Source organism: Pristiophorus japonicus, chromosome 5, assembly GCF_044704955.1.
Source record: "Pristiophorus japonicus isolate sPriJap1 chromosome 5, sPriJap1.hap1, whole genome shotgun sequence".
Classification (NCBI taxonomy): Eukaryota; Metazoa; Chordata; class Chondrichthyes; family Pristiophoridae; genus Pristiophorus; species Pristiophorus japonicus.
The window spans coordinates 32,968,343-32,990,803 of NC_091981.1; the positions used below are offsets into that span (position 1 = coordinate 32,968,343).

Below are 22,461 nucleotides of genomic sequence, written 5' to 3' on the forward strand. Positions count from 1 at the left end.
ATGCTGTAAATTTCTATGATTCTACAACTTACCTTCCCTGTCTGAGAATCAGTTTCTGTACTGGTGGCCCAGCCTACAACACTGGGTTTGGGTGCTGGCGGTCCGTTGAAAATGATCCCACGGATGCTCAAAATGAAAAGATACTTTCCCATCACTCATAAGCACGAAAGAAGAAAAAAACATTTTAAAATATTAAACTTAAATTGGAAGGAAATAATGTCCCACTGCTCACCTCTACATCCCACAGGAAGAATTTCAAGTCAAACAACATTGAACTGAAAAGGAGTCCATGTGAAGGGGTATAAGGTTTTTAATATCTTGTACATTCAGTGCAAGCATCGATGATGCACTAACATTACATGATGCCCTCTTCACACAGCATGGAAAGGAAACCGCCCGTTTTATAACAGATAAAGATGAACTCACACGGGCAGCTTTGTGACTGATTTCAAAATCATGTGGCGGTCAAATGCCTGCGAGGCTTTGCAGACATTTTTAAAGCAGTTGGTTATCATGCCCAACTAAAACAAGCACAGGTCCAGTATTCAAAATGTCATTTTATGCCCAAGAAGACAGCAAGGCATTGGTTGGTAATTCTTGCACAGAGTCATTCTTCAGCATGGTTTTTACATCAGCATTGCTTGGCGTAGATTGGGTCACCAACTCCAGTTGACCGTATTGCTGGAGGTTTCATCACATTACCTCCCACCTCCAACCGCTCCAGCCGGTCAATCAGCCTTTTTTCCCATCTCCAACTTTTTTACGACTAATAAACAAAAGTGTTAAAAGAAAATTATAAAAATAAACCCACACATCTTTTTATGCTCCTTCGATTTTTCTCCCGGATTAACCTTTAATTCCTGGAGACTCCGAGATAATCCTGGAGGGTTGGCAACTCGAAGCGTCTGCAGGGAAATGGGACTGAGCACGGTTGGAGAAGACATATCACACAGAAACTCAGCATTGCATAGGAAAGGTTAACAAAGTAAAAAAGGAATTCTGGTTCATGATTAATTCTGGCTGAAAATGAAATGTGATAATCTGGTATCATATCATATGTCGTTGTAAGGTATTACATTTTGGTAGGAAGAATGGGGAGGTCACTTATTACCTGGAGGGTGTGAGTCTAGATGGGGTAGAGGAACAAAGGGATCTCGGAGTACAAACACACAAATCACTAAAAGTTGTGACACAGGTTAACAAGACAATAACAAAAGCAAACCAAGCACTAGGGTTTATTGCTAGAGGTATAGAATTGAAAAGTAGGGAAGTTATGCCAAACCTATATCGAACCTTGGTTAGACCACACTTAGAGTACTGCGTGCAGTTCTGTTCGCCATATTATAAAAAGGATATAGAGACACTGGGGAGGGTGCAGAGAAGATTTACAAGGATGATACCAGATGCGAGGGTATACATATCAGAAAAGGATGAAAAGGGTCTCTTTTCTCTTGAAAAAACACGGCTGAGGGGTGACCTCATAGAGGTCTTTAAAATGATGAAAGGTTTTGATACGGAGAGAATGTTTTCACTTTTGGGGAAGGGCATAACTGGAGGCCATCACTATAAGCTAGTCACCAAGAAATCCAATAGAGAATTCAGAAGAATCTTCTTCATCCAAAGAGTGGTGAGAATGTGCAACTCACTACCACAGTGAGTGGTTGAAGCCAATAGTATGGATGGATTTAAGGGGAAGCTAGGCAAGCACATGAGGGAGAAGGGAATAGAGGGTTACGCTGATAGATTTAGATGAGGAAAGACGGGAGGAGGCTCAAGTGGAGCATAAGCGCCATGGACTGGTTGGGCCAAATGGCCTGTTTCTGTGTCGTATATCCTATCTAATCTTATGATGTCACAACACACCAGAGTTTCCTCGCTTGGGGATGTTACCTCCCAGAATGGCATCTGATGGACTTTTTGGGCGGACTAAAAATGAGCCATTTACACCCAATATTCCTAGGTCAACTCATTGGCATAATTTCAGATTTGATTTGGAGGAATCAAAATTATGAAGGGGTTTGATAGATAGATGGGGAAATCTTTCCACTGATAGGAGGATTGGTAACCAGATTTAAAGTAATTGGCAAAAGTGCCAGGGGGAAATGAGGAGAATTTTTTTACGCAGCGCGTTGTTGTGGCCTGCAATACATTGCCTGAAAGGGTGGGAGAAGTAGATTCAATAATAACTTTCAAAAGGGAATTGGATATATACTTGCAGGGCTATGGAGAAAGAGCAAGGGAGTGGGACTAATTGGATAGCCCAGAGAAGGCTGGTCTGGCAGCAAGGTAAGTCTGTCAGGGGGCAGTGGTGGGGGAATGATCATACAAGGGACTCGGGAGCCCAGGGCAACGGCAAGTTGAATTCAGGGAGAATGGGAAGGGAGGTGATGGCAATTGCAGGGATGGGGGAGTCCCGAGCAGCAGCAACCCAGATGAATTTTGAGGGGGCCCAAAGGAGCTGTACCGCCAGTAAAACTGGATGATGTGCCCATTGTCTACTGAGTTCTGTTCTGAAACAGCAGTTGTGGCCTTAATTCAATCATAGAGCCCTGATTTGTATACTAAAAGGACCTGTCGCCTAAAACAGGCAGGCGATTCGACTGCTCAGCAGTAGGCCCCTTTAAAGATGGCAACAGCCAGTGCCTCTGCGCTAATGGGGCAGCATGTCTACCGATCCAATTTTGAAGTGGTTACTTCCTCATTAATGCCGATTTGGATAAGTTAAAATCAGCCCCATTGCGTGTAAATCAAACAGGATGAGATGGGCACAGTTAAAGGAGAATGTCACAATAAGGGGGCAAAAATTATGAATGCCGTTAGTTAGCCACAGAAGCATCTTAACTCATTGGCAGTTTTTGCCAAGGCTGATGTGAGTAGGGAACTAAGAGACAGGCAGAAATGATGAGAAAGGAAACCCAAGGTGCAAGTATGAATCTGCAGGTAAGTGACAGAGCAGCCCAGCTTCTGGCCTCCTGCCCGATGGCTGTTGAAGTTGAGGTGGTGAGGGTATAAGGGGTGTCCTCTGGACCTCTCCACTGCACCATCCCCATCGGTCAACATTAGAGTAAGGCTGCAAGTAGGTACAGTTAAGTGTCAGGCCACGGCTGACAGTCACTGGATGTCCCAACTCGGTGCAGGAGATGGCAAAGTTATCTCCCTCTCTGCTAAGGCAGTTCCCCATTGTTATTACCAGGTAGGTGTGCCAGGGCACATAGAAATGGTTGATGACATTTGGCGACATTGGCCAATTAGCTAAGCTCTAGAATTCCCTCCCTAAACCTCTCTGCCTTTCTACCTCTCTTTCCTTCTTTAAGGTGCTCCTGAAAACTTACCTTTTTCTGCCCTAATATCTCCTAATGTGGCTCGGTGTCAAATTTTGTTTGATAATGCACCTGCGAAGCGCCTTGTGACATTTTACTACTTTAAAGGTGCTATATAAATACAAGCTGTTGTTGTGATTCCCCGCACCATAAACTGCTGATCGGGTGGATAGGCACTTCTCCGCAAGAAGGAAAAGTCTTCAGTCTTGTTGCTCTGTTGCATTGACAGAGGCCATTTCCTCCCAGAGAAAATAATTAAGACATTTATTTTATTCATTCACAGGATGTGAGTGTCACTGGCAAAGCCAACATTTATTGCCCATCCCTAATTGCCCCTGAAAAGGTGGTGATGAGCTGCCTTCTTGAACCACTGCAGTCCATGATACTTCTTTGCAGTGGTTTGTTACAACTGGGCTTGCTCGGCCAGAGGGCAATTCAGAGTCAACCATTGCTGTGGGTCTGGAGTCACATATAGGCCATACCAGGTAAGGACAGCAGATTTCCCTCCCTAAAGAACATCAGATGGGTTTTTACAAAAATCCAGTTAATTCATGTCACCATTACTGACACTAGCTTTTTAATTCCAGATTTGTTTAATTTACTGAATTTAAATTCCCCAGCTGCCATTGTGGGATTTGAACTCATGACCCTGGATCATTAGTCCAGGCTGCTGGATTACTAGCCCAGTAACATAACAACTATGCTACCCTACCTTGCAAGAATAAAAACAGATAAATTAAAATAATTTACATCTTCTTCGGTGGCTCAGTAGGTGAATGAGGAACTGAGCCACACCAGTCAGGAAGGTCCCAGCTTCTATCCCTGGTCTGTGTGTGTTAGTTGATCTCAGCGGTAGATAATAATAAATAATAAGAATAACTTTTATTTATATAGTGCCTTAGTAAAATATCCCAAGGCGCTTCACAACAATTTTACAACACATTAGATATTGACCATTGAGGGAAAGAGAGAAAAAGCATGAGAAGGAAGTGTAAAAGAGTTTAAAGCATCGGTCCGAAGCGGCAGCCAAAATGCACAGGAGAAAAATAAATGGCGGTAGTAATGCTACAATTGACCTCAGGCAAGGAACAAGACAATTAGGTATCCCGTGAACCAATGTGGAGTGTGTGTGCGTCTGTCTGTGTCTGTGTGTCGCCCTGTGTCTGTGTGTGTGTGTGCGTGCATGCAATGTTTGGAAATGGACAGGATCACACTCAGCTCTGATGCTTCCCACAGACTAATAGGTTGCTGACTCACTGCACTGTCTAGGTTCACACATCAAAAAATGACTTCTCTTTTTTGAGGTTCTGGGGCCAGCTGTCAACCGAGGCAGCAAATCCCGGCAGGAGTTACTGAATTCTGAAGCGGGGAGAAAAATCATATTATATAAATCATACAGCACAGAAAGAAGCCATTCGGCCCATCGTGCCTGTGCCAGCTCTTTGCAAACGTTATCCAATTAGTCTCACTCCCCCTGCTCTTTCCCCATAGCCCTGCAAATGTTACTGATTCAAATATATATCCAATTCCCTTTTGAAGGTCATTATTAAATCTGCTTTGACCATCCTTTCCGGCAGTAAATTTCAGATTGTAACAACTTACTGCGTAAAATAAAAATCATATTCTCCCCCCGGGTCTTTTATTACCAATAAAACTATTCTGTTTTACCATCTCTTTGTTTGCCACTTTTAATGTTAATCCACTTTTTTCAAAGCAGTTAAAAAGCTGGAAATAGCATCTGTGAATGACTGAAGCATTACTACGCTAATCTCATTGTTAGTCTCTTGAATGTTGGAATCAAAACTGCCAAACAGCGGAGTGGATACAGCAATATCGTTTCGATTGGCGTGTGACAATATCATCGTTAATTCGTGGTTTATTTCCTCGAACCTCTCCCGATCATATTTCACCAGATTCTCGTCGGTGAGTGGATAAATAAAAGTATCAGGGTAACAGTCCTTAGGCACTGGAAAATGAACTTTGCGAAGCATGGGGAGCTTAGTGAACATTTCAAAGAGACGACGAAGGGATCTTGACGTGAGCGGGTTCCCCAGGAAGCTGAACTCTGTCAGCTTTTTACAGGGCTCCACGACTAACATCAGCAGGTTGACATGCTCGTCGCCGATATTGCATTCCTCGAGAGTCAGGCTCCTCAGAGTGTGGGATGCGCGGCCAAGCAGCTTGAAGAAGGTCGACGGGAAGAGGTCAGCTACGTTGTGTCCACTCAGGTCCAGCACTTCTAGGTAATCAGCGTGCAGGCTGTTAGCCAGGTAGGCCATGTCAGCGTGATTCAGGCAGCAGCTGGAAACATCCAGGGAACACAGAGGAGTTTTTAAAGGGCTGTGGAGATATAAAATGAAGGGAAAAACAAAAATCACGTTTCAAATCAATGTAAGAATGAAAGAACTTATCACGATCTCAAAACGTCCCGAAACACTTCACAGTCAATGGTAATAGATATCCAACTGAACCATGTGTCATCGCATCAGGCTACTGAAAATACAGCACTTAAGAAATATAAACATAAGAAATAGGAGCAGGAGTAGGCCATACGGCCCCTCGAGCCTGCTCCGCCATTCAATAAGATCATGGCTGATCCGATCATGGACTCAGCTCCACTTCTCTGCCCACTCCCCATACAGCGTCTTTCATGACCTCAGGAAGTCTCAAAGTGCTTTATGACCAATGAAGATATTTTCAAGTGTAGTCACTGTTGTAATGTAGGAAATGTGACAGCCAATTTGTGTACAGCAATATCCCTCAAACAGCAATGAGATAATTAATTTTTGCAATTTTTTTTCAGGTATAAATATTGGCCAGGACAACAGGGAGAACTCCACTGCTTTTCTTCGAAATAGTGCTATTGGATTTTTAATGTCCACCTCAGACAGCAGACAGGGCCTCAATTTAACATATACCTGGATATCCTGATAATGATACTATATATAAATGGCACATTTATGTCTTTAACCCATCTAAGTGTTTATAATGATCACAGAATGTCTGGCCTGTCTCAGTATTTCCTTCTTTGGCTCGGTGTCAATTCTTATCTGATTACACACCTGTGAAGTGCCTGGGGACATTTTACTATATTATAGGCGATACATAAATGCAAGTTGTTGTTGTTGCTGTGTATTCCCAACATTATCGCTTCCATTGTAGCCAGTGTTGACTGCTGGAGCGAGCAATTAGGAGTAAAAATGTGTCTAATTAAAAGATGACATAATTGCCAAATAATAGGAAGTGGGACCCAGGGTCTGCGACAGCCTCCTCCTTTGAAACAGTCAGGAAATCAGATCTAAAGAGTATGACTTTGTGCACCAGCTGTCTTGGTGCTTTCAGTCCGTCTGTACTTCTCTCGCAGCACCTGGTATTAAATGACTGTGATAGTGAGACTCTGGCCTGAGAGTTCAGCCTTCGACCTGCTTTTGTGATAATATCATTTTAATAATACTGGTTATGCAACAGGAATTCCAGGAAAGGGTCATGTCATTCACTTGGTCTGAGAAACCAGTTCTGTGTTTCACTAAATGTCCCTATGTTTAAATAAGTCATTTTTTGGATCTAGTTCACATGCTCACTACGCTATATGGCTGGGATACCTGGGAGGTAAATGAAATTGACCCTGTGGGAGAGGGCAAGCTACAATAGGAGCTAGTCTGGTTCAAAAGCTGAAATGTGAAAAAATCCAAGCTGACACTGGAGGTATGCTGCAGACCTCCAGGACAGCACGAGCAGGAGGACAATGTAGCAATCTATGAAGAGTTAGGGAGGGCATGAGCATGTGGCAAACCAGTCCCACCCACCCTTTCCTTCAACCACTATCTGTCGCACATGTGACAGAGACTGTAATTCCCGTATTGGACTGTTCAGTCATCTAAGAACTCACTTTTAGAATGGAAGCAAGTCGTCCTCGATTCCGAGGGACTGCCTATGATGATGAGTGGACAGGAAAGTTATTTTAACGAGAAACCAAATATAAACTGAGAAACCCGCAAGTGATTTAGAGTCAGAATTGGTAAATGTCACACATGACCATTTCGTGACCACGTGTGTCAAGGAATCCATGAGAGACAGTGCTCATCTTGACCTGGTGTTCGCTAATGATTGAGCCAGGATATGCAAGTCACCATGCCCCCAAAGGACAGCGACCACAGAACAAGCAAGTTCAACCCAATCTAATGGCCAGAAATACCTAAGATCAGGAGTCGGGAGATAACTTTAAAAAGGATATATAGATCGGGGTAGGTGATTCAGCAACACTTCCGTAGGGAGCAAGAATATACAATTTATGCAGTATCTAAAATTATCATCACTAGTCAATGCCCATAGTGCTAGGATCAAGACCAAATGTAAAGAAAGAAAGAACGTCATGTCCTCAGGACATCCCAAAGCACTTCACAGCCAATGAAGTACTTTTGCAGTTCAGTCAATGTTCTTGTTGTCTTCAGAATAACTCCACAAGACAGTGTGTTGTAAATTCAAACTGATGTGACCTTAGTCTCTTTAATCAAACTTCAGAGTGAAGAATCAGCATGGCAGACAATCTTTTATACTTGTTTGCACGAGGTGTACAGATGACCCTTGGGTCTCCAACACGTGCTCCCCCTGGTGGCAAGACTTACACTATTATAAAGTTTACATACATAACATCACTCCACCCTCCCCCCGCCGCCCCCCCCCCCCCCCCCCCGCAAAGTCTTAGATACAAGTTATTTACAAGTTGAGGCGATCAGGGGCTCTTCATTCCTGGGTTGATCGCCTGAGTTGAAGTCCTGGCATGGGTGAGTCGGTTGGATCATTGCTGCACTGCGGTGTGGCTGGTCTGATCGGACTGTCGGGCATGGTGGGTTCATCCTCGTGATTGACAGCGAGGTCGATTGCTGGTTGGGTGTGTGTTGGTGAATCAATAATGGTAATGTTCTCTTCAAACTGTTCTTGGTTGTCGGTGAATCGCAGTTTGGTCTGATCCAAATGCTTGCTGCATGTTTGTCCATTTAGAAGTTTGACAACAAACACTCTATTCCCCTCCTTGTCTAAAACAGTGCCAGCAACCCATTTGGGACCATGACCATGATTAAGAACAAATACAGGGTCATTAACCTCAATGTCACGCGATACAGCCGCGCGATCGTGGTACATGTTATGCCAGTAACGCCGGGTTTCTACATGATGATTGAGATCCAGGTGGACTAAGGAGAGCCTGGTTTTGAGTGCTCTCTTCATTAACAATTCTGCCAGGGGATCCCCGGTAAGCGAGTGGGGTCGCATCCAGAAACTGAGCAGAACCCAAGATAAGTTGGTCTGTAGGGAACCGTCCGTCACACGTTTCAAGCTCTGCTTGATAGTTTGGACTGCCCATTCCGCTTGACCGTTGAATGCGGGCTTAAACGAGGCAGACCTGACAGGTTTGATGCCATTGCGGATCATGAACTCGTTAAATTCCGAGCTGGTGAAACATGGTCCATTGTCACTAACAAGGACATCGGGCAAACCATGGGTGGCGAACATGGCCCAAAGGCTTTCAATGGTGGCAGTGGACGTATTTGATGACATTATTACACATTCAATCCATTTAGAGTCAGCGTCCACTGCTACTAGGAACATCTTTCCTAGAAAGGGGCCAGCGAAATCTACATGGACCCTGGACCACGGTTTTAAGGGCCATGACCATAAACCCAGTGGGGCCTCGCTTGGTGCATTGCTCAACTGTGAGCAAGTGTTACTCCAATTCCGAGTCAATGCCGGGCCACCAAACGTGTGACCTGGCAATAGCCTTCATAATGACTATGTCTGGGTGGGTACTGTGTAGGTTGCGTATAAATGTTTCCCTGCCTTTTTTTGACAAAACCATGCAATTCCTCCATAGGAGACAATCCGATTGGATGGACATTTAATTCTTGCGTCGGTAAAACGGCTTAATTTCATCTTGCATTTACCCGGGGAACAGCCGACTAGCTCCCATTAAGGACACAGCTTTTTTACTAGTGATAGCACAGGGTCCTGGCTAGTCCAGGTCCTGATCTGGCGAGCCGTGACGGGTGACCCCTCGCTCTCAAAAGCATCCATTACAAGAAGCAAGTCTGCGGGTTGCTTCATTTCCATCCCGGTGATGGGCAATGGTAGCCAACTGAGGGCATCAGCACAGTTCTCAGTGCCTGGTCTGTGGCGGATTACATAGTCATAAACAGATAATGTTAGTGCCCATCTTTGGATACGGGACAAAGCATTGGTGTTAATATCTTTGCTTTCTGAAAACAGCGAAGTGAGCGCTTTGTGGTCAGTTTCGAGCTCGAACAGGAATCCAAATAAGTATTGGTGCATTTTCTTAACCCTGTATATGCATGCTAATGCTTCTTTCTCAACCATACTTAGGCTCTTTCAGCCTTAGATAAACTTCTGGACGCATATGCAACCGGTTGCAGTTTGCCTGACATATTGGCTTGCTGTAACACACAACCGACCCTGTACAAAGATGCATCACAAGCTAGTACTAAACGTTAACACGGGTCATACAATGCAAGTAACTTGTTAGAACATAGCAGGCTTCTGGCCTTCTCAAAGGCTGTCTCTTGAGATTTACCCCAAACCCAGTCATCACCCTTACGTAGCAATAAATGCAAAGGTTCCAGCAAAGTGCTCGACCCGGGTAGAAAGTTACCAAAATAGCTGAGGAGTCTCAGGAATGAACGCAGCTCTGTCACATTCTGTGGTCTGGGTGCATCCTTGATGGCCTTCGTCTTAGAGTCTGTGGGTCTGATGCTGTCTGCCGCAATCTTTCTCTCCCAAAATTCGGCCTCTGGCACCAGGAAAACACACTTGGAGCGTTTTAGCCTGAGTCCCACTCTGTCCAATCACTTTAGAACCTCTTCCAGGTTGTGCAAGTGTTCGGTGGTGTCACGACCAGTGATCAGGGTGTCGTCTTGCAACACAACAGTGCATGGAACCAATTTCAGCAGACTCTCCATGTTCCTCTGGAAGATGGCCGCAGCTGAGCAAATCCCAAAAGGGCACCTGTGGTATATGAACAGTTCTTTGTGTGTGTTGATGCACATCAATCTTTCCAAATATTCAGCCAGCTCCTATGTCATGTAAGCAGAGGTTAGATACAGCTTGGTGAACGACTTCCCCCCTGCTAACGTTGCAAACAGGTCCTCCACTTCGGGTAGTGGGTACTGGTCCTATAACGAGAGTTGGTTGATGGTTACTTTGTAGTCTCCGCAGATTCTGACCGTCCCATCGCTTTTCAACACCAGAACAATTGGACTAGCGCACTTGTTGAATTAGACTGGCGATATAAATCCCTCTCGTTGTAGTCTGTCCAGTTCAATCTCGACTTTCTCCCGCATCATATATGCACATTGGTACCAACGATATAGGTAAAAAAAGTGATGAGGCCCTACGAGATGAATTTAAGGAGCTAGGAGCTAAATTAAAACGTAGGACCTCAAAAGTAGTAATCTCAGGATTGCTACCAGTGCCACGAGCTAGTCAGAGTAGGAATCGCAGGATAGCTCAGATGAATACATGGCTTGAGCAGTGGTGCAGCAGGGAGGGATTCAAATTCCTGGGGCATTGGAACCGGTCCTGGGGGAGGTGGGACCAGTACAAACCGGACGGTCTGCACCTGGGCAGGACCGGAATCAATGTCCTAGGGGGAGTGTCTGCTAGTGCTGTTGGGGAGGAGTTAAACTAATATGGCAGGGGGATGGGAACCAATGCAGGGAGACAGAGGGAAACAAAATGAAGACAAAAGCAAAAGACAGAAAGAAGATGAGTAAAAGTGGAGGGCAGAGAAACCCAAGGCAAAAAACAAAAAGGGCCACTGTACAGCAAAATTCTAAAGGGTCAAAGTGTAATAAAAAGGCAAGCATGAAAGCTCGGTGCCTCAATGCAAGGAGTATTCGGAACCCAGGAGAGGGCTCTGAGCTAGTTAGAGTGGGTGAGAACTCAAATGAACAGGACCCCAAGAAAGAATGCAAAAGGCAGGAGGCAATAGAGCAGAGTAGCACTGGGGTAAGTGTAAACCACAATGTGACAGGAAGGGACAATATGTATGAATATAAAGGGGCTGCAGGAGGGGCCAAAACTAAAAATCATGGTTTAAAAACTAGTATTAAAACACTCTACCTAAACGCACACAGCATTCGAAATAAAGTAAATGAGTTGACGGCACAAATCATTACAAATGGGTATGATTTGGTGGCCATTACAGAAACGTGGTTGCAGGGGGGCCAAGACTGGGAAATAAACATACAGGGGTATCTGACAATTCAGAAAGATAGACAAGAAGGGAAAGGAGGTGGGGTAGCTCTGTTAATAAAGGATGATATCAGGGCAGTTGTGAGAGATAATATAGGCTCTAATGAACAAAATGTTGAATCATTGTGGGTGGAGATTAGAGATAGTAAGGGGAAAAAGTCACTGGTGGGCGGAGTTTATAGGCCCCCAAATAATAACTTCATGGTGGGGCGGGCAATAATCAAGGGAATAATGGAGGCATGTGAAAAAGGAACGGCAGTAATCATGGGGGATTTTAACCTACATATCGATTGGTCAAATCAAATCGCACGGGGTAGTCTGGAGGAGGAATTCATAGAATGCATACGGGATTGTTTTAGAACAGTATGTTACAGAACCTACAAGGGAGCAAGCTATCTTCGATCTGGTCCTGTTAAAAGATCCTCTCGGAATGAGTGATCACAGTATGATTGAATTTGTAATACAGATTGAGGGTGAGGAAGTAGTGTCTCAAACAAGCGTACTATGCTTAAACAAAGGGGACTACAGTGGGATGAGGGCAGAGTTGGCTAAAGTAGACTGGAAACACAGACTAAATGGTGGCAAAATTGAGGAACAGTGGAGGACTTTTAAGGAGCTCTTTCATAGTGCTCAACAAAAATATATTCCAGTGAAAAAGAAGGGCGGTAAGAGAAGGGATAACCAGCCATGGTTAACCAAGGAAATAAAGGAGAGTATCAAATTAAAAACCAATGCATGGCCAAGGTTAGTGGGAAACTAGAAGGTTGGGAAAATTTTAAACGACAGCAAAGAATGACTAAGAAAGCAATAAAGAAAGGAAAGATAGATTACGAAAGTAAACTTGCGCAAAACATAAAAACAGATAGTAAAAGCTTTTACCGATATATAAAACGGAAGAGAGTAAAGTAAATGTTGGTCCCTTAGAAGATGAGAAGGGGGATTTAATAATGGGAAATGTGGAAATGGCTGAGACCTTAAACAATTATTTTGCTTCGGTCTTCACAGTGGAAGACACAAAAACCATGCCAAAAATTGCTGGTCACGGGAATGTGCCTATCACTAGCGGGGTAGTGCTGGATAGGCTAATGGGACTCAAGGTAGACAAGTTCCCTGGTCCAGATGAAATGCATCCCAGGATATTAAAAGAGATGGCGGAAGTTATAGCACATGCATTCGTTATAATCTACCAAAATTCTATGGACTCTGGGGAGGTACCAGCGGATTGGAAAGCAGCTAATGTAACACCTCTGTTTAAAAAAGGGGGCAGACAAAAGGCAGGTAACTATAGGCCGGTTAGTTTAACATCTGTAGTGGGGAAAATGCTTGAAGCTATCATTAAGGAAGAAATAGCAGGACATCTAGATAGGAATAATGCAATCAAGCAGACGCAACATGGATTCATGAAGGGGAAATCATGTTTATAACTAATTTACTGGAATTCTTTGAGGATATAACGAGTATGGTGGATAGAGGTGTACCGATGGATGTGGTGTATTTAGATTTCCAAAAGGCATTTGATAAGGTGCCACACAAAAGGTTATTGCAGAAGATAAAGGTACGCGGAGTCAGAGGAAATGTATTAGCATGGATCGAGAATTGGCTGGCTAACAGAAAGCAGAGAGTCGGGATAAATGGGTCCTTTTCGGGTTGGAAATCGGTGGTTAGTAGTGTGCCACAGGATCGGTGCTGGGACCACAACTGTTTACAACATACATAGATGACCTGGAAGAGGGGACAGAGTGTAGTGTAACAAAATTTGCAGATGGCACAAAGATTAGTGGGAAAGCGGGTTGTGTAGAGGACACAGAGAGGCTGCAAAGAGATTTAGATAGGTTAAGCGAATGGGCTAAGGCTTGGCAGATGGAATACAATATCGGAAAATGTGAAGTCATCCACCTTGGAAAAAAAAACAGTAAAAGGGAATATTATTTAAATGGGGAGAAATTACAACATGCTGCGGTGCAGAGGGACCTGGGGGTCCTTGTGCATGAATCCCAAAAAGTTAGTTTGCAGGTGCAGCAGGTAATCAGGAAGGCGAATGGAATGTTGGCCTTCATTGCGAGAGGGATGGAGCACAAAAGCAGGGAGGTCCTGCTGCAACTGTATAGGGTATTAGTGAAGCCTCACCTGGAGTACTGCGTGCAGTTTTGGTCACCTTACTTCAGGAAGGAGGGGGTACAGAGACGATTCACTCGGCTGATTCCGGAGATGAGGGGGTTACCTTATGATGATAGATTGAGCAGACTGGATCTTTACTCATTGGAGTTCAGAAGGATGAGGGGTGATCTTATAGAAACATTTAACATAATGAAAGGGATAGACAAGATCGAGGCAGAGAGGTTGTTTCCACTGGTCGGGGAGACTAGAACTAGGGGGCACAGCCTCAAAATACAGGGGAGCCAATTTAAAACCGAGTTGAGAAAGAATTTCTTCTCCCAGAGGGTTGTGAATCTGTGGAATTCTCTGCCCAAGGAAGCAGTTGAGGCTAGCTCATTGGATGTATTCAAATCACAGATAGATAGATTTTTAACCAATAAGGGAATTAAGGGTTACGGGGAGCGGTCGGGTAAGTGGAGCCGATTCCACGGCCAGATCAGCCATGATCTTGTTGAATGGCGGAGCAGGCTCGAGGGGCTAGATGGCCTACTCCTGTTTCTAATTCTTATGTTCTTATGTTCTTATGAACCGCTCAGGCCTTGTGATAAACGGGCCATGCATCAGGGACTAGATTCATCTGCACTTTGGCGCGTGTGAAGTTGCTGATGCCCGGCTCAAATAGCGATGGAAATTTGTTTAGCACTTGAGCGCATAAGACGTCATCTACCGAAGACAGTGCTTTGATGTCGTCCCAGTTCAATCGAATCTTTCCCAACCAGCTTCTGCCGAAATGCGTTGGGCCATCGCCTGGTACAATCCATAGTGATAAATTATGCACAGCTCCATTGTACGATACCTTCACTGCCGTACTGCCAATGACTGGTATGAACTCTTTGGTGTAGCTTTGTATGAATCGGGTTTAGCTTTGGCCTTTGTGCCTTGTTGCCCCACAGTTTCTCAAAAGCCTTCTGGCTCATAATTAACTGACTCGCCCCCGTGTCCAATTCCATGGAAACTGGAATGCCATTTAATTTGACTTTCAACATTATCGGAGGGCTTTTGGTGGTGAGGGTGTGTACCCCATACACTTCCTCTTCAGCCTCGGGTTGAGTTGCCTCTCTTACTTGTTCAGCATGACCCGCGCCGGATTGGTCATCTTCTGCTGACTCTGCCACGTGGTGAGTCGCAGCATGTTTGCACGTTCGCTGGAGGTGTCCCGTTGTTCTGCAGCCTTTGTACAAGTAGTGCTTGAATCAACATTGATGGGCTCTATGATTACCCCCGCAGCGCCAACATGGTGTTAATGGATTCGCATTCACGCCCCACGGCGGACTCTGAGTCATCCTAGGTCTGGCCTCTGCAGGTGTGTAGGCCCTGCCATGTACAGTTCTGTCTGCTGAAGGCGTTATTTTATGCACAGTACTTGCCGGTGAGCTTCGATGCTGAGAAGATGTCTGCTTAGTGTTATCGTTTTTGGGCATGAAATCCTAGGCTATTGTGATGGCCTGGCTCAGATCTAGGGATTCGGCAGACAGCAGTTTGTGAAGAATGACCTCATGGCCGATTCCAAGCACGAAAAAAATCCCGCAACATTTCCCCAAAAAATCCGGCAAATTTGCACGGTCCCGCAAGGCGTCTTAGGTCAGTGACATAGCTCGCCACGTCCTGGCCCTCGGAGCAATGGTGCATATAAAAGCGATACATGGCCATTAAGATGCTGTCCTTTGGCTTGAGGTGTTCCCGAACCAGCGTGCACAACTCGTCATATGTCTTGTCTGTCGGTTTTGTCGGTGCTAGCAGATTTTTGATGAGGCCATATATCGTGGACCCACAAACGGTGAGGAGAATCGCCCTGCGCTTGACCGCGTTACTGTCCTTATCCAGTTTGTTGGCCATGAAGTACTGGTCAAGATGCTCAATGAAGGCTTCCCTATCATCACCCTCAACAAATCTCTCAAGAATACCAACAGCAGCCATAACCGCGTGAAAGTTCGTGATCTGTTACTCGTCGCCAATTGTTAAGTTCAGAATAACTCCACAAGAATGTGTGCTGTAAGCTCAAACTGATGGGACCTTAGTCTCTTTAATCAAACTCCAGAATCAAGAATCAGCATGGCAGACAACCTTTTATACTTGCTTGCACGAGGTGTGCAGGTGACCCTTAGGTCGCCAACAGGTGCTCCCCCTTGTGGCAAGTCTTACACTATTATAGCGTTTGCATACATAACAGTTCTAATATAGGAAATACAGCAGCCAATTTGCAAACAGCAATGTGAGGATGAGCAGATAATCTATTTTTAGGTGTTGGTTTAGGGATAAATGTTGGCCAGGACATTGGGGAGAACTCCCTTGCTTCCTTGCTCTTCTTCAAAATAATGCCATTGGATCTTTTACGTCCACCTGAGAGGGCAGACGGGGCCTCGGTTTAATGTCTTATCTGAAAGACGGCACCTCCAACAGTGCAGCACTCCCTCAGTACTGCACTGAGGTGTCAGCCTAGATTTTGTGCTCAAGCCGCTGGAGTGGGACTGGAACCCACAACCTTCTGATTCAGAGGTGAGTGCGCAAGCCACGGCTGACACCAATGTAATCTTCAGGTGGAGTGTGGCAATTCATCCATGGCACATAAATGTAATTCAGTCCTATTTTAAAGTCATGTTCTGTCCTCATTTTTATATTTCCAATATAAATTCCTATTTCCATTGTGTTACCACCAACAGGAGGCTGTAATTACAGAATAATAGTTAGTTTCCATTATAAATGACATAGGAATTTATAATGGCAAAAGGTGACAGGAAGTGTGTGCAGACGGAGGATATTTTATATAATTACTACTGGTAATATCACCATGCCTTTGTTACCTCTAGACTTGACTATTCCAATGCACTCCTGGCTGGCCTCCCACATTCTACCCTATGTAAATTTGAGGTTATTCAAAACTCTGCTGCACATATCCTAATTTCCTCTCCGACCCCCTCACGCGATCAAAAGAGGTGTTCTTGAATTTAATGGTCGTCAGACCCTACCTGAGTATCTTGCGTATTCGTCCAGTTAGAATGGAAAAACCCAGGCTCAGTTCTGTAAGATATTTCATCTCGCTTAGCCTCTCTCCGATTGTCACCAGCAGAGGTTCGTCCTCTTGCGTCATTCTGCGTACATCGAAGGTTCTTGCTGGCAGTGTCAGTGACCTCAGCAGTGGAAGCGGCACTTGGCTCAGGAGGAATTCAAAATGTTCCATTTCCAGGTGAACATTGTGCACCAACTCCAACTTCTGCAGTGCCTCAGGCTTAATCAACTTGATTATGTAAAAGAATTTCCTCAAAGCCAGGTTGTCGGCCCTGAATTCAACGCATCTGATCTTCAGCGGGCAATGTATCCTCAGCATCAAGGCCTGAACCATTACTTCATAGCTCCGCTGTGTCACAAACACATTCATTAAAACCTCAATTGAAATACCAGATACCAAATCGTCGAGTTTACGGGTTTGTATCTCCACTAGCAAATCAAAACATGTCCTTGCCATCAACTCGGTTCTTCCCCACCTCCCTAAGGCCTTTCTACAATCACAAGCCTGAAATTCAGTATCATTGAGGCCCGTAAGATCGACCACTTTCAACCTCTTTGAATACGTCACTGAACTGTTTAGAACGTAGTCCTTCAGCCCTGTTAAACATGCTTGCAGGCAAACTTGACAGGTCCTGTTGCAGAGATCTTCCTCACAGTCCACTGTCTTCCCCAGGAGTTTTCCGATGCTAAATTCCGCCAACGGCCACTTTTCTACTAAGTCGTGGACCACTGCGGCCTGCTCCAGTAAATAGCTAGCTTTGAAGAGCAGAGGGTACAGGTTTTGTGCCACATAAACAATGCTTCTCTGAGCAATCTGGACATCTGATACCAAGGCGTGGGCACTGATGAACCGCAAGGTCTTCATTATTCCTCGCTTCTGTTAGGTTTGTAGTTTTCAACGCCGGCTCCAAGGGAACTCACGACGTTCTGAGAGGCTGCCTGCCTCGTCCACATTCTGTGCCGTATATTTTTAGCAGCAGCTGCACGGTATCAGCTGCTCTCTCCTGGATGGGAGTCATCGCTGTCATGTGCTCAAGCTCATATCTATTTTAATAGCAACTGGCTGGACAGGTCAGTGAAAGTGTGATACCATTAGGACTGTGACTGCGTTCTCAGCACTGCAGTATCTCCTGGGGAACCATATCCCTGAAATCTACTGCAGAAATCCAATTGATCGACTCAATATTTCTGCTGGATGTCCACAATGGAATACAACAGATTTTCCATTTAAAATTTCTTCTTGGTCACCAATATGCTGAATATTGTATTGCAACCAGAGTGAACTATAACAGCACCTTGCACTTATATAGCATCCTTAACGTAAAGAAGTTTCCCAAAGTGCTTCACAGATATGTAATAAAAACAACGGACATCAAGCCAAAAGAGATGTTAGGAGGGGTAATGAATAGCTCGGTCATAGAGGTGGGTTTTAAGAATGGCGTTAAAGGAGGAGAGGGCAGTGGAGATATGAAGGGATTTAGGGAGGGAATTGCAGAGCCTGAGGTCTAGGCTGCTGCAGGCTTGATGTTCCATATTGTTGTTGACAAATGTGTTTGTTTTGGTCCCTCCAGCTTTCTCCTCTCCCGAAGCTGCTGACTCATGCGGGATATAATCTCCTGTAGCTGCTGATTTATGTCGGGTTAACCTCTCCTGAAGGTGCGAATTCATGCTGGGGTTCAGTTCCACAAATAGCTGTTTGTTACGCGTGACCCCCAGTCAGCGAGTGAGTTGCAACTCATTTGTCCACAGCAAGGTCCCACAAACAGCAATGGGAAAAATCGCCGGTTAATCTGTTCTTAGAGATGGTAACCAATAGATAACTGTTGGCCAGGACACTGGGAGAATTACCCGGCTCTTCACGTAGTGGCATAGGCTTTTTTACATCCACCTCAACAATGATGCCTTGGTTTAGCATCTTATGCAAAATGACAATGGTAGCTCCAAACAATGCAGTACTCCCTCAATACTATATTGAAGTATCAGCCTGTATTACATGCTTAAGTGTCTGGAGTGGGGCTTCAACCCACAATCACGAGGACAGACTGGATCAACTGAGCCTTTATACATTGGAGTTTCAAAGGATGAGAGGGGATCTCATAGAAACATATAAGATTCTGGCGGAATGGGACAGGTTAGATGCGGGTAGAATGTTCCCGATGTTGGGGAAGTCCAGAACCAGGGGTCACAGTCTAAGGATAAGGGGTAGGCCGTTTAGGACTAAGATGAGGAGAAACTTCTTCACTCAGAGAGTTGTTAACCTGTGAAATTCCCTGCCGCAGAGAGTTGTTGATGCCAGTTCATTGGATATATTCAAGAGGGAGTTAGATATGGCCCTTGCGGTTAAGGAGATCAAAGGGTATGGAGAGAAAGCAGGAAAGATATACTGAGAGAATGACCAGCCATGGTCTTATTGAATAGTGGTGTAGGCTCGAAGGGCCGAATGGCCTACTCCTGCACCTATTTTCTATGTTTCTATATTTCAATCTCATTCAGGTGCAACAGCCAAGCCGACACTTAAGACATTTTCATTACGTCAGATCACTGAATGTGAACACAGGCTCCAGTGATGAAAGAATAATGTCAAAGCACTGCCTAGTCCCCGATAGGCAATCTTCTGATTCTAGTTCCCCTTCTCCATGTTTTGGTAGTCTTCATTTTCTTCACTCTGATCCAGGCCACTTTTCAGTTCAGCTATCTAATTATTTCCTAGTTATGCATGCAGAAACGATTAAAGATCGTAAATTCATCAGCACTAAGGGAGTCTCCAGTAGGAAGAATCTACTTGCCGCCACCTACCTGAGTACCATCTCCTAATTCTTCTCTTCTTGCACAGTCCAGTCATTGCTTCACTAGACTATAGGCATCACACACACAACTAGGTGTTCAATTGATCAAGGATGCTTGGTTGTGAATAAATATAGTCTGATACTACAGTTCTGGTCGCCTATCTCATGCTACGGTACACAGCAGCAGATTATTATCTTATCAAGAAATTCAGATCCAGAAATTAATTTGAACAAAGTCTTCAATAAAACTGCTCAACCATCAATCATCCTTAGCTACAATGGACCTACTAATCTGGATAAAGTTGATAATTAACATTCATTTAAAAGAAAAAAATGAAAGACTTGCATTTCTTTAGTGATGTTCACAACCTCAGGACATCCTAAAATGCTTTACAGTTATTGGAGTTCTTTTGAATTGTAGTTACTGTTGTAATGTAGCAAATGCAGCACAACAATAACTTGCATTATATAGCAACTTTAACGTAGCAAAACATCCCAAAGCACTTAACAAGAGCGTTAACAATAATGAATTTTGGCACTGCGCCACAGAAGGACATATCAGGACAGATATCTAAAAGTTTGGTCCAAGAGATGGCCATTAAAATCAGGCCTGCACAAGTTGCCAGAATTGGAGGAGCGCAGAGATCTCGAAGGCTTGTAGGGCTGGAGCAGGTTACACAGAAAGGGAGGGAATGAGGTCATGGAGGGATTTGAAAACAAGGATGAGGATTGTAAAATTGAGGCATTGTCGGACCAGGAACCAGTACAGGTCAGCAAGCACAGGGGTGATGGGTGAACGAGACTTGGTGCAAATTAAGATACAAGCAGCAGAGTTTTGGATGAGCACAAGTTTATGTAGGGTAGAAGATGGGAGGCCATCTAGGAGATCACTGGAATAGTTACATCTAGAGGTAACAAAGGCATGGATGAGGGTTTCAGCAGCAGATGAGCTGAGACATGGTCGGGGAGTTGGCACTGTTACATAGGTGGAAGTAGGCAGTCTTGGTGATGGAGCAGATACGTGGTCAAATGCTCATCTCTGGGTCATACACAACACCAAGTTTGTGAACGGACTGGTGCAGCTTCAGACAGTTGCCAGGGAGAGGGGTGGATAGGGAACGGAGTTTGTGGCTGACAGCTTCCTTCAATTGACCGGCAAACGCGCTGGGTGGGCTTAACAAGCTCATTGATGGGAAAATCATTTTACATAGCGGGCTGGAGCCAGCAGCGAGGCCTCGACACACCACCGACCTCGTCCGCCACCGACCCGCCGAGGTAGGGGCAATTGTGGCCTTAGTTACTTTCATGTTTCCCATTAGTTTCCTGCTCTGTGCTCCTGAAGGCACAAACAACTCTGTAATCATGTGTCCAATCTTTATTACAGCCAAACTTGTCCTCACCTGACATCCACACTTACAAACATTCCAGGTGCGGGGTCAATGGCTCGTCTTAGGAGCAGGAATCATAATCAAATTTTTTTTTCCCTCCCTAGTCCAACTGAGTCTAATTGTCAGGCGCTTACTGCTAACCTGGCAGAGATCAACTTACTCAGTACAGACTAGCAATGGAATCTGACACCTTTCTATTGATTTTTGTCCAGCTCCATGCTGGGTAACACATCAAATCTTGATCCTATCTTCATTGAATATCCGTGCATGTGCAATTTCCAGCAGGTAACTGCTTTGGCTTAGTTGGTAGAACTCTCGCTTCTGCATTGGGATTTGAATTCAAACCCTGCTATGTCTAAGTTGACACTTCCATGCTTTACCTGGGGAGCACTGCACTGTTGGAGGTACTCTCTTTCAAATGAGACGTTAAACCAAGACCCTGTCAGCCTCCTTTGGTGGCCATAGAATATCTTATGCCACTATTCAAAGAAGAGATTATCTAATCATTTGTTTCCTGTTGTTCAGAAGATCAACAACAACTTGCATTTAAATAGCACCTTTAACATAGTGAAACATCCACATTACATTGCTCACACTGTTCTGTGGCTGGTTAACCTGCAAGAATCCCTTTTGTACCACAATGATCAGTTTTTTCTTCTTCAATCACCTACTGTATGACCAATTCCCTTTTCTTAAACAATCTACTAGCTTGGAAGGAACACCAAAGTCTCTCCATCTCTGATGAGGGTATACAGAGACTTCAGTATTTTCTCCAAATTTATTATTAAACACATCTGGCAAATAGATTTCGATGAGATCATCTGGGATTCATTCTACAATTGCTTACCAAGTGGGATAAAAGTCCGAAGATCTCTCATAAACGTGATTGATAATAAGCATGCGCTGTCTGCAGTGTAAGATGCCCCAGTTGCGTATACATATACACGTGGTGTTAGTATTTGCTTTAATCTCATATGGTTGAGGTTTTTGCTTTCTTTTTACTAATTGATTTGTACTGTGGCTAGAAATAATTAAACAGTTAAAATTGTTCATTTCCAGGATGCTTTAGGGTTTAAAGTGTCAGGGTACAACTTAGCAGACTGTGCAGCTTAGCTTCTGCTAAAAATGCAGGATGTGTGAATTGTGCCTGTTGGCTTCTTTTTCTCGCCAAAGTGTGAAACAAGATAGCCAAGATGATGCTGAGATAAAGGGATGGGATAATAGGTTGATACATGATGATTAGTTGCATGCTTAATGGTAATCAAATTGATCACTTGAAAGTTTTGTAGGAATTATCTATGGGGGTTTTGTTCACAATAACACTTGTTATACTATAATGTCATCCAGCTGGGTGGGACTGCACTTTCCTGGTTCAATTCCTAGCTATCTAATCGTAGCCAGAGAATCACCTGCAATGGTTTTTCTTCCCGCCCCCGCATCGTTACTTCTGGTGTCCCCCAAGGATCTATTGTCGACCCCGTCCTATTTCTCATCTACATGTTTCCCCTTGGCGACATCATCTGGAAAAACAGCGTCAGTTTC

General features: G+C 44.4%; 1 protein-coding gene across 1 annotated transcript; it reads right to left on the reverse strand.

Annotated features, from left to right (window-relative positions):
* Window positions 1–292: 292 nt before the first annotated feature.
* Window positions 293–17,697, reverse strand: LOC139264275 (leucine-rich repeat-containing protein 14B-like). Its single transcript, XM_070880476.1, has 2 exons — window positions 16,706–17,697; window positions 293–5,660 (listed from the first exon to the last, which is right to left on the reverse strand). The coding sequence occupies exons 1-2, from the start codon at window positions 17,608–17,610 to the stop codon at window positions 5,015–5,017; spliced, it is 1,551 nt and encodes a 516-aa protein (XP_070736577.1). The 5' UTR covers window positions 17,611–17,697; the 3' UTR covers window positions 293–5,014.
* Window positions 17,698–22,461: the final 4,764 nt, after the last annotated feature.

What these genes read in the sequence shown, in the direction of transcription:
- LOC139264275 (XM_070880476.1), bottom strand. Translation starts at nt 17,610, where the DNA reads ATGAAGACCTTGCGGTTCATCAGTGCCCACGCCTTGGTATCAGATGTC. An exon ending in CGAATACGCAAGATACTCAG is followed by an intron (nt 5,661 to 16,705) that starts GTAGGGTCTGAC and finishes ATATCTCCACAG; the next exon opens with CCCTTTAAAAACTCCTCTGT.